Below are 16,619 nucleotides of genomic sequence, written 5' to 3' on the forward strand. Positions count from 1 at the left end.
TGATTGTGGTGAGCAATGAGTAATGTATAGAACTGTCAAATCACTGTTGGACATCTGAAACTCATATAATATGGTATGTCAACTATATTTCCATAATAAAAAAAAAATCCACACAATCTACCCTTAAACAGCCCAAACCAGACCCAGCTTCACTTCCTGCTCTGACAAAACTGGCAACAGTTGTGGATGGCTGTGTTCACGCCATTTCCTTCTCCCAGCTGTTTCTGCCAAAAATCAAGCTGAGTAGATTGAGCATCTATAATCCACATATATATAATGCCTTTTTCCTTCTGTATATATTGAGATGTAGTTTGTCTGAAAGTAGTAGAAACTTAACTCTAGCTAATTTGGACAAAAGGGAGGATTTACTGACCCTTAAAATATAAGAAATCAGAAGTTCAGCGATATTGCTTAGGTTTTAGGCCATAGACTCTCATCTCTGATTCTCTATGAATGTCAGTTTTGCTGAAGATCCCATTTCCTCCATGAAACAAGAGCCATGTTGTCTTTGAAATTCGAGTTTCATGGGTTGTTTTTAGTTTCGCTTATTTCTTTTAATAATTTTAGTTTTTGGAGAGTTAGATTCTGTTTTTCAAGTTAGAGAATCCTGGGAATGGACTTACTGACCCATCCAAAGACCAGGGATTTGCAGATTACCTAAGAGGAGCTCCCTTACTTGGGGGAGGGAAGAATATTACCCGGAAACAGACAGGATGAGTCTGATCAGACAATACTGTAGATGTCCATTACTATACTACATATGGCAAGGGCAATCTCTAATTCTAGTTAATAGTGTATCTTGAGGTACCTGGATGGCTCATTCAGTTGAACGTCTGTCTGACTCTTGATTTCAGCTCAGGCGAGTGGGATGAGGGAAAAATCCCTTGTGTTTAAGAGAGATGCAGAGACTGTGTGAGGCTCTGCATTGAGCGTGGACAGTTCTATATGTTTTGACAAATGATCACACCAGTGTAACCCACAGCTCTATGAAGACATAGAACAGAACTTTGTTCCAAGCCATGATGGAGTAACAGGGACTGGACTTACCCGACTACCTTAATCAACTAAAAAGTTAGAGAAAAAAAAAAAAACCCTTACAAAACAAAAGGTGAGGCAGTAAACAACAACAGGCAGCACAAGGTAGTGTTCTCTGAGATAGGGAAACAAATGGAGCAAGTTGCAGGGTGCCCCAGCTTTCCGTCTAGCAAAAGGTTTTAGGCCACAGGGAATAGGGAGGGGAATACCAAACAAAACCTTTTTCCACAAGGCTTTGGAGGACATGTGTTTTTACTTCTCTTAGGTGATTTCCCAGCTAGGAGTGGAATTGCTGGGTCATAGAGTAGATGTAGATTTAATCTTGTAGGAATCTACCAGTTTTCCAAAGTGATTGGATTATTTTTCATTCCCACAATCAAAATTTTGATTGCTCCACCTCCCTGACATTTGATATTGTCACTCTTTTCATTTTAGCCATTCCAGTGGTATCTCAGTACTTTTAATTTTCATTCCTTTTGAGCACCGATGATGTTGAACATTTTTCCATGTGCCTATTGGCCATTTGTATATGCTTTGATGTTTTGAAGTTCTTTATATATTCTTGATACAAGTCCTTTATGAGATTTATGTTCTGAGAATGTCTTCTCTCTCTGTGAGGCTTGCCTTTTCATTTCTTTATGGTGTTCTTTAAAAAGCAGAAGTTTTTAATTTTCATGTGGTTCAATTTATCAATTTTTTCTTTTATGATTTGTGAGTTTCTGTCCTCAAAAATTTTTACCTACCTCAAAGTGGCAAAGATATTCTCTTATGTTTTCTTCTAAAAGATTTATAGTTTGAGCTCACATTTTAGATGTGAGCTCTATCTCAAATTTTGCATATGTGTAAGGTAGGAGTTGAAGTTGATTGTTTTCCCTATGTGGATATCCAGGTGCTGGGGTACCATTTGTTGAAGAGACTTTTCCTTCCCATTGTATTGCTTTGTCTTCTTTTTTTAGTGTTTATTCATTTTTGAGAGAAAGCACCTCAGTGTGAGCGGGGGACAGGAAGAGAGAAAGGGAGACAGAAGATCTTCCACACTGACAGCAGAGAGCCAAATGCAGGGTTTGAATCCACGAACCATGAGATCATGACCTGAGCCGAAGTCGGATGCTTAACCGACTGAGCCACCCAGGCGCCCCTTGTTGTACTGTTTTGTATCAAGAGTTATTTTGTCAATACAAGTGTATCAAAGACGTGTGTGTGTGTGTATGTGTGTGTGTGGTCTTTTTTTATGCTACAGTGACAAACGTATGAGTCTATTTCTAGACTCTCTTCTATTCTTTTGTCTGTCCTTTCCATAACACCATACGTTTCTGTAGTAGGCATATGCATGTTTACCATTGACAGTGCCAAATTGCCCTTCCAAAAGGTTGTACAAATTCACACTCCTACCAGCATGAATCCCCACTCTTACAAGCATGGGTCATTATTAACTTTACAAATCATGAGACCATGTCATATTCACTGCTGTTTTCCCATCACTGAGCATGAATGACAAGAAGCATGAGTGTGTGTACCCAGCATGAATGACAAGAAGCTCTAATATATCTGTGAATGTTGCCAACACTTACTAAGCTGCCCTAGTGGGTAACAAGATGAGACAATCAAGCTAAACTCCAGGCAGGTGTTTCTGAAAGCCCAAAAGATTGTGTCCTAAGATTAGGGTAGAATAACACAACAGCAGAAATAATAGCTAAATCTCACACAGTGTTCACTACATACATACATGTTGTCCTTGTTGACATGGCTCAGATGTCACCCATTACAGCTGTATTCCAAGCAGCTAGAGGACAAGGAAGAAAAGGGACAAAGGGGAGGCACCTTCTGATAAGGGAAGTTCCCAGCAGCTGCTACATGACATTATTTATGTCCCACTGAATTTATGGCCAGATATAGAAGCAAGGGAGGCTGAGAAATGTAGGTTTGACTTACCCAGTTCTTAATTTCTCAGGTTTGTTCTTCCCTGTCACATGCAACCAGAAAAACCCTAACTTAAATACTCTGTCTCCTCGAGTGGGGTTTTAGTACACAATGTGTATCCCATGATGCTGACCCAAAAGACTGGGGGCATCCTGTTTAGAAGTTTCAAATCAGCAATGGCAAACAGCAGCTTACCTTAACCACAAAGGGATAAGGGCTCACAGAGGTCCTTTGGGGGAGGGCACAACCCCATGTAAATACCAAGGAGCCCAGTGATTTCAGTTCCTAACTGGCACCAGCCAGTCAAGGTGGACCCATACCAAAAATAAATATCTAGTTACAATGTCCAGTTGTAAAAAGTAAAGTTTAAATTGGACTTACCTCATAAAGACCCCAGTGTAACTGGACTCAAGACATTTTTATTTCAGAAACTGTGACTAAAAAAAAAAAAGAGACAAGATATCACTGACAAAAAAATAACTAACCAGTGTACTCTGCCTCACAGATTATGTTCAGAAGTTTTGGCAAATGGTCCTCACAGATTCTGTCATTTTCATATTGTATCTGGCATATTGAGGGCATATTTTCCCATTCAATTTCAACATCATCAAACATAGGTCATATCAGCACTGCTCTAAACTGGAGATACTCATGGAAAGTGCTCAGTAAGTAAGGCTACTTGCCAGGAACTATGCTAAACTCTCTCTCTCTCTCTCTCTCTCTCTCTTTCTCACACACACACACACACACACACACACACACACACACAATTTTTCCCCATTTAATCTTCATAATTATCCTACTACTCCATGTTGGGATATTAGCTCCATTTTACAGATGGGGACAGAGGCTCAGTGATCCTACAACTAGTAAGAGCTAGAGCCTAGGTGTGCCCCATGGTCTACCCCACTCTGGACTCTGCCCTGGGGATGAAGCCCTTGAAACTCATGACAAACACTCAATCCTAAGAATGTTCCACAACAAGCCTAAATACAAGGGCGAGGGAGGTGTGATACCCTCTTAATGTGAGGATGCTAGTTATGTGGCATTATTTTTAAAAACCAAGAGCCATATACAATCTAAATTCTTAAGAGTACACTTAACTAAATGATGGGATCCTCCACAGAATTGATGAGATGACCAACCAAACTGCTCATCAGGCACCTTTATTAACATGTTGTGTTGCTAAGTGGGGAAAAAGTCAGGATTCAAACCACACACACACACATACACACCTCAACCCCATTAAAAATATTCTCAGGAAAAGGACAGTAAGGAAATCTTCCAGTATGTTAGACTTCTAACTCTGGTTAGGGGATTTCAAATTTTCTGCTTTTTTTAAATTTTCTAACTTCTCCACACAAACATGTTTACCTTGCTAATCAGAATATTTTTTGAGTTTTACACTTTTGTGGATTGCATACTTTTATGGTCTGAACTTGTCAGTTATCACTGGGATTCTGGATGTTGAAATATCTTCAAAGTCTTTAATATCTTTATAATCTTCAACATTTCATATCTTCAAGGACTTCAAGGGGATGTCACAGTATGTGCATTCAGAGCAAAGGCAGATGAAGTTGGGGAGGAGACAAAAATTCAGTATGGTTGTTTTTTTTAAGTGGGAGAATGAAATCTTTTTTTTTTTTTTTAATGTTTATTTTTGAGACAGAGAGAGACAGAACATGAGCAGGGGAGGGGCAGAGAGAGAGAGGGAGACACAGAATCTGCAACAAGCTTTGTTGCTGACAGCTCAGAGCCTGATGTGGGGCTCGAACCCACGAACCATGAGATCATGACCTGAGCCGAAGTAGGAAGCCCAACCGACTGAGCCACCCAGGCACCCCAGGAGAATGAAATCTTAATAGGAAACTTTATCTGACCTGTGCCTTGTAAGGAAGAGAGCTGAGTGGTGGCAGTTAAGACCCATTTTCTTTGTTTCTTAGGGAGAGGGATGTCTCCTGGCTTGGGGGCAGGATGAAAACCAAAGATATCTGGCACACCTCAGAAAGTACCAATCCTTAAATTGGTAGAGAACAGCATCATCCCCTTCTCCTAACCCACATGCTTCTTTTAAGCCCAGCACACTGGGTGGATTGAATTTGAGTACTGAACTGTCTGGTGGCCATTGCATGTATGGCTTTTTGAGGACAATGATATCTTATTAGTTTTGACTCCCTGTTCCCTAGAAGTCCATCAGCTTTCTAGGTATTATAGCAAACCATACCAAAAATAATATAGAATAAGTCCTTTCTAACCTGTTTAATAAACTCTGTGTATAAAAAGCTACACCAAGTTTAACCTCCAGATAAGTTGTATATGTTTCATGTATATGAATGATGAGGAAAGATACAGAGAACATCTCTAGTCCCCTTGGTTATCAACCAGTAATGACCCTCAGCACACCCTAAACACACCATTTCCTCCCCCAGTGTCTCTCTAAAGAGACACTTTTGGTAGATGAGGCCCCCTGTCCTACAAAGAGCAGTTCCTCCAATGGCTCTGATGGAGCTGGTGACTCTAAACTCCTCCTCTGCCTCCCCAGAAGCACAGGGCCAGCCAAAGTACCCTGGGCCACAGAGACTGATTCAGGGAAGGACACATGGGCCAATGTACCCAATATAAGTCCTTCCTTGGAATTTTTCAATGTGGAGCTGGTCAAGACAGGTTTTGCATTTAATAGAGTAAATAGGAATCCTCCAGGACTTCAAAAAATTCCTTTTTCCAAACTCAGGCTACTCTGAGTAGGTTTCCATTTCTTCCAACTAAAAGAATCCTACTTTTTTCCGTTTTACATTTTCCAATTCTTCTTTTATTTATTTATTTTGAGAGGCAGAGAGAGGGGGAGAGAATCCCATGCAGGTTCCATACTCTCAGCGTGGGGCCCAATCCCACGAACTGTGAGATCATGACCAAGAGTCAGATGTTCAACTGACTGGGCCACCCAGGTGCCCCTCCAATTCTTTTTTTAATAAAAACATATAAATTTTAGTTTTGAGTGAAAAATAAAGTTTTGAATTCAAAACCACACATCAAAACTGATGCAGTTGTATCATCAGTATCAGTGACTTGTATCAATGACTCCTCCTTTCCCCACAGGCCTCTCTGTGCTTGTTGAGCCTCTCCTGACCCCTCTGAAGAGGATGTTTGTTCTTATTCTACCAGACAAGGTCTGTATTCATTTTAACAACATCCCATTTCAAGAATCTGTTTTCCGACCTCAAACAACAAAAAGTGGCTCAGAGTCCTGGGGGTTGACATAAAAGGAAACAGAAACTGAGGAGTTGTGAGAGAAGTTTGTAGTATTTGAGGAAAATATTCATTCTAGTGCTAGGACCGTTACATTATAAAGAGTGAAGATGTACAATTAGTGAAATCCGCTTGCCTTTTAAACTACAAGAAAAGTTAAACACCGTCACCATTTTGGACATGTATTTTATTGTTTAGAAATTTCCAGCAGAGCTATCATTAAGTACCTTTTTCAGAAGATGCCTATGAGAATCTAAATTGGGAAACAGGGACAGGCAGGCCTGTCAGCTCTTCCTGCAAAATCACACAACACTGGGACGGCAACACGCCGGGCCTCGGGGTATGAGGTGATTGACTGCCCAAGGTACAGTCCAGTGTCCCCCGTGTGAGGATCTAGATGAAGAACATAAAACTTTGCAGGTGTAGATTTAAAGTGCGACCCCAAATGACAAATTACTTTCTTTGGCGGTACCCAAACAAGATACCAGAATAAAGTCTGTAAAAAATCAAATCTATCATGATCAGCATTCCTACCCTGAATGAAGTTAACCTCCTAAACAAGGTGACCTTAGTATGTTTTTATTTATTTTAAAAGCAAACCAAGTGCCTACGGTGTCTTTTAAAAAATCATGTAAACGTTCCAAAGTTTTTAGGTGTTATTTATAATCTGAAGAGATTTATAAAAAACTACTAGGCTTGTTAAGACTACAAATACTAACCCCCTCATCCCCCCATGAAAAAAGCAATTGTTACAAAAATATAAAAAATAGACTAGCTTCTACTATGTAACCTCTCCACCAGAAACCTCATGACTCCGGGACACATTCTGGTTGATGTGCCATCCAACAAGCACAAGTGCAATTTTCTCAATTTTTAAGGAAGGAAAAGTTCCAAAGCATTCCCTTTGTTACTGGATACTGTGGCTACTTTCTTCACAGGAACTGTAATGTTAGCAAGTAGGGGCAGTCTGTAGTGTTCTATCGAATTCCCCCTGCACAGGCCCAAGCATGGAAATTACAGCCTAGGAGGCTGCCCTCAAAGCTCGCTTCTCTTCATATTTGTCTCTCCGGCCCCTTTGATTCCAATTTGGGACTTGCTGGGCCCCCAGGCTCCAGAGAGGGCCTTGGCTTCCCTCACTGCCCACTGGGGAAGGCCAATGGTAGGAGGGGTCTCTTAGTGAAGGGACTCTCAGATAAGCCTATGTCTCCCATAGCACCCACTTTGTTCAAACTGTGGGTCAGGCCCCAACCCAGGCTTGCTAACACCAGGGAAGTGGCAGGCGTGGTGAAGGATACTCCCCGGCTGGAGACCTGACTGATGCCACAGCACAGTCTGCAGAGTCTGGGAGGGGAGCCAGCAGCAAATCTGAAGGCAAAACACTTGGAATTCAGTTAAAATACTTTTATAAACTTCAAATCCGATTACATGCATTCGCCCATGGCAGCCAAGCTACCAGCCACTTTGACCAGTTATGAGCTAGGAAATGGACTGAATTCAGTTTGAAACAATTCAACAGACACTACAAGAGGGGACTGATTTGGGGGGCAGGGGACTTGACTGGTCAAGTCCTTGAGGATGCCCCTCCCTCATTTGGACATCTTCAGTGTTTCCTTTTCCCTGCTGTTGCCAACAGGGGCCGATGTGTGGGGGCTCAATCAAGCCCTTGGTAGAAAATGGCTATTGGCTAACAGCAGGATGAATCCACACATCAGCGGGCAGAATGCCTCCAAGTGATTGGGACAGGCTGAACCCTATGTCCCTGAAGTCCAGGGAGACCTCCCAGATAGGGGTCCCAGCCTAAGCATGCTTAAGAGAATGTTTCACCTCCAAAGCCCTCATTACTTGTTGCTCAATGTGCAGAGTCCTCAGTACCTGGTGTGTGTGTTCCCAAGTGAAGACCTGATTCAACTTGGAATCTGGCTCATACCTACTCTTCCCCTGCAGAACCCTTTGACCTTGGCTGTCCCCCAGTACCTGTCACAACCTAGTCTGGCATCTAATCCAATTCACATGCTATTGCCTTCACCATTCTTGTCTGAGAGGCAGACTGCCTACAGGCCAGAATGGTGGGCCCTCTCTGAGCCTCTAGTAGACTTCCCGGCTCTCCTATTTGAAGAACTAGATTTTCACACCACTAATGGTTTTATTTCACAGATCACAGTGGTGAGTTTAGGATTTCCATTCCTCACCATGGTTGTCATACATTTCCCGACACCTTCTTGTTTCTTCAGATCTGAAACATCTCGCCCAACATACCCTGGTTGTTTTAAACCCCAAACGACCTCTCCAACAGCAACAACAACAGATTCAGAGAATACCGGCCACATGTGCTGAACAAGTCCCCTCTACTTTGGTTGCTTCCAAAAAACAAACAAACAAACAAACAAACAGGGCTTCTGAGATATCCCCAATTCACATTTGCTCAGAAGAGAAGTGCTCCCAACATCAAGGCACAAAGAAAGAAGTCTCTTGGGGCAAAATGACAACGAAAGCGACCAGTGGCCTTTGTGAGGCCTGAGGCAGAGTCGCTGGGGAAGGCAAGTTCAGTCTGGTGTAGGTGGGCCATCAGGAGGAAAGCCCGAGGACTGGGTCTCCCTTTGGGCCCAAGCAGTCCTCATGCGTACTTCTCTAGGAACTTTATGTGAAAGTCCTTCACCTTCTGTAGAACCGTTTTCAGCTTCTCCACCGGAGGGAGGATGGTCATTCTGTTAGGAAAGAGGACAGCATCAGCCTGGACACAAGTTGCTCTGGAAAAGGGGAGAGGAGTGAACCCAGCAGCTCCCTCCTTCAGCTGCAGTTGTGGAGATGAGGGGGTGTGGGCAAGCAGTGCGGGAGGGGGAAGGCTCGTCTTGTCCACTGCGATGCAATAGCACCAGCCCCTGGACAGAACCCAGAACTTGTTGACTTATTGAACCACCTCCCACCCCAACTCATACATTTACTTTTTACTCAAGTAACACGTATGACCAAAAGCAGTAAGATGGCGGCTGCATTTAAGCTCACTAACACATCCACCCATTGTCACAGAAGGCCTGTACAACATTCTGACCTGTGTATACAGCTTTCTCTAGAGCATGACTTGGTGTTTCCTGCAGATACAGTGCAAGATGTTCCTCCTGCTAGGTGGGCCTTTTTAAAATTTCTCTTATAGGAGTGCCTGGGTGGCTCAATGGGTTAAGCATCTGACTTTTGATTTCGGCTCAGGTTTGTGAATTCGAGCCCCACATCGGGCTCTATGCTGACAGTGCAAAGCCTGCTTGGGATTCTCTGTGCCCCTCTCTTTCTGTCCCTTCCCTGCTTGTTCTCTCTCTCCAAAATAAATAAAAATAAACTTAAAAAAATAAAATCTCTCTTACAGTGAGAACCTCCAGTCACAACTCTTACTCCAAAGGAACTCCCAAGTTGCCATAGTAACTAACTCCTTCCTCTAATACTATTGGTTTGCTTCCCTACCCTAAAGGCAGCCCTGTCAATTTAACAGTTTTTTGAATGAGCCATGAACTGCCAAGGTGAACCTCACTAGGGTGGAAAGGCCAACCAGACACGTTTGTCCAACTGGGGCACACTGCCCACAACCTGAGTCAGGACTTGGCTCCAGGTGCTAACTAAGCTCATGACATTTCTTTTTTTAGCATCTGCTGCAGGAGACATCTGAGAGCACTGAGCACGGAGAAGATGCTGTTCTGAATAGAACTGGCCTCAGTGGGGAAACCCAGGCTGAGCTGCTCTAGCCTGCTCTGCTCCTGGGGTTGCCATCCACACAGGGGCAGAGTTGGCACACCCTGTAAAATGCGTCACAGTAAGTGAAACTAATTCCATTGTTTTGGATGCGGTGTCCCTCCAGACTTTTGAATGAGCTACTGAGCACCTGGGTGCTGCGTGCTGCTATCATGGAGTTGGAAAAGGACAATGGAAATAAAGAAGAAAACATCCCACTGGGAACATTTCAGATAGTATGCAATAGATGAAGGCAATGGAGGAGGAGACAGAGTGGTCAAGGAGATGACCTTGGAGTCTACCCAGAGTTCTCCTTAATCCCTGGACCCAGGTCTTGGCTTGGCTCTGCAGGACTGAATGGGAGGGGGTGGGGCAGGTGGTTTGCAGGGAGTTTGGGGCTGCACACACCTCAGTTTCTGGAGCCAGCCTGTGTTCTATGAAAAGAAGCCCAAATTTTCCAAGACAAACCTGGGCCCAGCCCTCTGGCACAGAGAGGCAGAGGTACCTGAAGTGGTAGGTGCCTTCCCTCTGCCCGAAGCCGCTGCCAGGTACGACACAGATGCCAGTCTCCTCAAGGAGCTTCATGCAGTAGAACATGTCAGGGGCCATTTTATGGGCCTGTGGGAGCAGGGCAGGACTGAGGGTTCATTACAAAGTTACAGCTTTGGACTGCACAAACCCACCACTGAACACTCAAAGCCAAATACAACTGAAATGTCAGCTTCTTTCCCGTCCCAGGTCCCTGCAAGGACCAGGGCAGGACACTGCTGGAAGCTGGGGCCTGAGGGCTACTTCACGACGCCCATGGGTTGCAGTACTTCTACTCTCTGCCCGGGACAGACAGTCTCTCCTCTGCGCCCTACAGCCAGGCAGTAGCTCCACAAGCTTTGATGGTGGCCCCCTATATGCCAAGCCACATAACCCTCTGACAACACAGCCCTGAGGTCTGTGCCCAGGGAGGCTTTAGAGAACAGTTACTTGGGGGCTCTGCTCACAGTGCCTCTCACACCTTGGTTTTTACAACCTGGGGTACCTGTTAAATGGCTTCCTGGGCTCCAGCACCAGGGATTCTGACTCAGCAGGTCTGAGTGAGTGAAGGAGGGCCCAGATTCTGAACATTTAACAAGGTATTGAGGAGGCTTGAGGGGACACCAGGACAACACTTTCAGAAATACTGCTCTGGCTTCTGATCCTCAAAGTAGCCAGATGTCTATGACACGGCCTGAAACTTGTTGCAAACACAGAATCTCGGCCCCTCCACAGATTTCTTGAACTGGCACTGGGTTTTAACAAGGTCCGCAGGTGATTTTGTGTTTACATTCAAGGACTGAGAAATGCTGCTCCAGGGCATTCGCTATGCACGGGAGATGGGTGTCACTGCCTCCCCAGCATGTGTTCAGTTTTGAATGCATCACATCACGCTTGGGCACCTGCCTTCAGAACACTGGAGGTAACAGAGCCCAGATCAGCACCACTCGCCTGAGGCTGACCTCATTTCTGCCCCTTCATCACAGCATACTGCAGGACTGAGCCTCCGGGGGCTTATCACCTTTATGCTGTAAGCACCATCTGGATGAGGGGGCAGCAAAATTCCAAGCTTCCAGAGGCAACACTTTTGCTCTCCAAGGCAAGAATCAGCCACCAACCCAGCAATTCCAAGTGAACCCAGTAAGCCCCAGCCCAGCACTCCAGACCTGAGCTGCTTCCACGGCTTTGCTGGGGATGAAGATCCGAGGAAAGGCATACATAGCTCCCTGCAAGGGGTTGCAGTGAATTCCTGGGACTTGGTTAAACAGGTCTTCTGTCAGCTTGGCCTTTTTAGCCAGATTACCCAGGACAGACTCTTTCTCCTGATGAGACACAGAAAACATAAGAGTCAGCACCTCTGGGCTTCATGGAAGGCTCCAGCTACTGGAAACCGTCTCTTCAATGTGGAGGTAATGGGGTGGCCTAGTAAAAAGTGAGCCTGTGTGTGCATGAACACAGCAAACCAGGGAGGTGGGTGACATGCATTCCTCTGCAGGGACTTCTTCCCTGGGTGCTCAGCCCACAAGGCTACCAAGGGCCTGGGGCACACAAGTGCAGGGAGTTCTGGGAAAAAAGGTAAGTCCTAGGTAACTTGTGTCATGGCTTCCATTCTCTTACCAAGAGGTCATTCCTGAAAATGAGAAAACCCCATCCCTGCCCAGCAGTCTGAGTGGACCTGGCCCTGGATGGAGTGTCCTTAGACATGCTTCAAGGAGGTGTCCCAATCACTTCATTTTTGGGGGCCACTTTCAATCCATGTGGTGTGCACAGGGCATGTGACTCAGGCAAAGCAAATCTGTGGCTGGCTCAGAGGTGCACATGTGTCAGTCCAGGACTTCTGCAAGTACAGGGGATGGAAGCTATGGCCTGAAGATAAAGGAAACGTGGTATACACACACAGTGGAATATTACTCAGCCTTCCAAAGGAAGCCAAGTCTAACACATGCTACAACACAGATGTACCTTCAGGACATTATGCTGAGTTAAATAAACCAGTCACAAAAGACATACACTGTATGGTTCCATTTAGATGAAGTACCTAGAGTAGTCATGTTCATGGAGACAGAAAGTAGAACAGAGGTTAGTCACCAGGGGATGGGGGGATAGAGAAATGGGAAGTTAGTGTTTAATGGCTATAGAGTTTCAGTTTGCGATGAGGAAAAGGTTCTGGAGATCGATGGTGGTGATGGGTATGCAACAATGTAAGTGTACTTTATGTACCAAACTGGTGGGTGAAAAACAATGAAGACAATAAATTTTACGTTCTGTGTATTTTGCCACAATTTTTAAAAAATGTGAGCCTAGAATAGCTGGGAACTGACTTTTTGGTTACACGACCCATAAATTCCTTTTTTTGTTTTGTTTTGTTTTGTTTAAACAAGTTAAAGTCAGGTTTTTGTCACTTACAATGGAAAGGGTCTCACCAGATCACTTTGAGCTGTGAGGACATATGGTTGGCCAAAGGCAGGCCTATGGCCTAGAACCAATGCCATGCCCATCCTTTTCTCCTTTTTAGTTTAGAAAAGAATCCCCCAGGGTGTTCTCAGCACACAAGGCCCTTCCCTCAGGGTGCCTGCCCATCCAAGGTGCTCACAGGGGAGGAAAAGGTAGGGGTCCTCCACCCACATGCATGCACAGTCCTCCACTTCAGAACACAGCCCAGCTACATCTTCACACTGAACCTCGTGGAATGGTTTAGATACCAAAAGGAACCTAGAGAACCTGGTGGAGTGTGGAGAGAGGCTGGCCATGGTGATCCTGAATATACCATGAATACTCATGGCCTTCGCTATGGCAGGAATGCAGATGGGCCACAGGATACAGTGACTCACCCTGTGGAACAGCTCAAAGGACTCCTCTCCAGGCACTGGGGGGTTCACAACGATGTCCATGGCAGCCTGCCCGGACACTGGCGGGCACAGTCGTACAGAGAGCAGCTTCACCAGCTGGCCTTTGATCTCAGGGTGCAGGTTGATCACCTCCATGTAGCCTCCTCGGTAGCCACACCTGCAGGTTGAAGATGGTGAGAGGACCCAACAGTCACAGAGAGGTCTCAACCAAATGCAGTCTGGTCGGCCAGAATGTTCTGTAATCATCCCCATGCCCAACACTGAGTGGTCAGGTATGGCTGAGTTCTTCCCAATGGAAGGTAAATGGAAGTGACATGAGCAAATTCTACATCACTTCCTTACAAGAAAAAAGTATGCTCTCTTCTTTTTCTTTGATTTTTTTCCATTTCCTGAGAAATGGAGATACTGGAGCAGCAGCCTCAGTGCTAGAGATGGATGCCACATGTTAACATGGCAGAGCCACCCTACCAGCCCTAGTCCTTGAGCACAGCCTGTCCTGGACTTCCCCTACCTTTGGCCTATTATGTTAAAGATAGATCCACTCTCATCTTGTTTTAGCCACTATATTTTTGGGCCTCTTTGTTAAAGCAGCTTAGCCTGAGTCCTACCTAATATACTAGCCCCTGTTCTAAAGGGGCACATGATTCAAGCCTGCATAGGCTCCAGGGGTAGGTACCTGATTCACTGAGGCCAATGGGCACAGTCTGAGGACTTTTGCTGGAACTTTCTGCTTTCTGAAAACAAAGCTAACCTATAGGAGAGCAGAGCTGAGAAAAACAGCGAGACAAACCAAAATATCAGAAACAGAGTCCCACTGACATCTTTGACACTCCTAGACTTTTTACTGATATTAATTTTTTTTTAAAAAGCTTCTTTGGTGAAGGTCAGTTCAAGTTGAGTTTCCATTACTTATCACCACAAGGATCCTGATATTGATATTTGATACAGAGTCAAATCACAGGAAAGTAAGATGAGATATGCAAGGAGTTAAAACAAAAACAATACCAAAAACTTTCAGACCTGTATCTGCCCCAGCAGTCACAGTTTCTGGAACTGTGCCTCCTTCTCTGGACTGTGATAGATAACGTTCAGACTAAGACCCCAAAAATGCAGACTCCCTGACATGGGCACCTAGTCTTACCTTCCTCTGTATACCCAACACCCTCAACCTCAGAGCACCTGACACAATGAGACACTCAATAAAATGCCACTGGAATTAGGCTGCAGAACTGAACTGGCAAAGGCAAGTTACCATCTCATTTCTTGACTGGACTTTCCAAGGCAAGAAGATAAATTCAGGTCTTGCAGAAAGGTTTCCCATAAGAAAGGCTGACAGAAAGAACTTTCTGCTTAATCCTCTGCTGATGAGCAGAAAATCAAATTGAGAAGAGCAGTCTAATTCTAGGTAATCAGGATCTGAGGATTACAGGTCATAACTCAGGATACCAACATCCAGAAGACTGTTAAAACAATAATCAATAACACAGATGCAGACATGGCTAGGCTTGTGATAAAAATGCTTGAGTTTGAAAAATGAGTTAATAGAGAATAGACTTGTTTAGGAAAAGAGGTACATAGCACACGAAAGTCTAGCAGAGATAAAGCACGGCTATTCGCATAGATCAGAAAGACCAGCATAAATTAACCTCTGCCTACATCAAATAAAGCCAGCTGGCAATCATCCCAATGGTGCAGCTCCCTCGCCCTGGCCAAAATATTCCTCCAAGCTTTATGGTTCCACTGGCCTCCAGCTTAACAAGGGAGATCCTTCCCCATCCTGATAGCTGGCACATAAAAGAACCCCCACAATGTTGGGGGATGAATGCCCTTAGCTGTAACCTCACAGCCTTTCCTTCTCATTCTCTTCTGCAGGTTCCTCCTCTTCTCCTCCATTTTCTGAGCAATGAGGGCCTGAACCAGTCCCTGGTCTATCTATGCTCACTCTTTGTGAGACGTCCAGGCTCAGAGATCTAACAATTCATTCATTGCACCTCCCAAACTTAAATCAGCTGCCTATCAGTCCTGAGCTGGGGACTCACACATCCATCTCCATCTGGATATGTAATGGATATTTGCAAATTCAACAAGTCAAAAAACCAATTCCAAAAATTTCCCCCAAACCTACTTAACCCATAGACTTTCTCATTTGTTGATGGCTACTTCATCCTTCCTGTTGTTTGAATAAAAAGCCTGGGAATCATCCTTGATTCCTCTCTCACATAATCATCTTTTCCATCAAGCAACTCCTGTCCACTCCAGTTTTGAATATATCCAGGATTCAGAGTCTTCTCCTCATCTTGATCCTGACCCACAGAACCTCACCTGACTGTAACAGCCTCTTGACTCGTCTCTGTTCCTGTCCCCACCAGACAGCAACCAGACAGTGTCCATTAAAACTTAAGTCAGGAGAGTTCATACCTCTGCTGTATGAACTTCCAATAGATCCTCTCTCACCCTGAGTAAAAGTAAAAAATAACCTAAGTAGTCCAGATGATCTGGCCTCTTATGACTTTTTTGGTCTCAATGTCTGCCACTTTCCCCTCAAACACTCCTTTCCAGTTCCCCTGCTACTCCTTGAACATTCCAGGTATGCCTCAGGGCCTTTACACTTGAAATTCTCTCATCTTAGAAAGTTCCTCCCTCTGATACCTGCATAGCTCCCTCCTTCCTCCTCAGTGACCCCACTTCTACCTACATTCCCATTTCTTCTCTATTTTTGTCCACCTAACACATGATTTTATTCATTTGTCCCCTGCCTCTCTCTCTTCACTAGAACATAAGCTGTTAGGGCAAGGATTACTGAGGTTTGCTCACTGCTGTAACCTCAGAGCTGAGATCAGTATTGGACTTACAGCAGGTCATCAAACAGTATTAGCTGAATGAGCAAATACAGGATTGAAGCAGACTCTCTGGCCCCAGTACTAGGGCGAGGTGCACATATAGCTTGGCCCACTCACCGGCCTGACAGCATCTGTCCACTCAACCTGCCTTCCCTGGCCCCTCAGATTTCCATCAATGTTGGACTGAATTGGGTTGGCAGAAAACACTAGTGTTGGAAGCTGCTTTAGGTCCTGCTTTCATTTGCATTGTTTATTGCAGGCAGGTTTCTTTCAAGCATGACCTTATTTTATACGTGCCTCTGCACAAGGCTGTCCTGCTGTCCTCATACCACAGAGCTTCCCCTTGGGGAGATGTGGCCTGTCTCCTGCTTTTTAGGTCAGCAGAGGCCATAGATAAGGGCAGCCATCTCTGTCTAGAAGGTTGACTGTGATGCAAAGGAGAGGGGAGCTGGTACAGGGCAAGCCCAGAGGCAGTGAGAGGGAG

General features: G+C 44.8%; 1 protein-coding gene across 1 annotated transcript in view; it reads right to left on the minus strand.

Moving 5' to 3' along the window:
- Window positions 1–6,370: 6,370 nt before the first annotated feature.
- The window catches only part of GPT2 (glutamic--pyruvic transaminase 2), a 34,418-nt gene continuing 24,169 nt past the window's right edge, over window positions 6,371–16,619 (minus strand). The window contains exons 9-12 of the mRNA XM_039241802.1: window positions 13,278–13,452; window positions 11,613–11,768; window positions 10,424–10,536; window positions 6,371–8,906 (exon numbers count right to left, since the gene is read on the minus strand). Coding sequence (XP_039097733.1) covers window positions 8,816–8,906; window positions 10,424–10,536; window positions 11,613–11,768; window positions 13,278–13,452 — 535 coding nt within the window. The 3' untranslated portion in view covers window positions 6,371–8,815. The remainder of the gene's footprint in view (window positions 8,907–10,423; window positions 10,537–11,612; window positions 11,769–13,277; window positions 13,453–16,619) is intronic.

This window comes from Hyaena hyaena, unplaced genomic scaffold (genome assembly GCF_003009895.1).
Source record: "Hyaena hyaena isolate Hyena2069 unplaced genomic scaffold, ASM300989v1 scaffold_7, whole genome shotgun sequence".
NCBI lineage: Eukaryota > Metazoa > Chordata > Mammalia > Carnivora > Hyaenidae > Hyaena > Hyaena hyaena.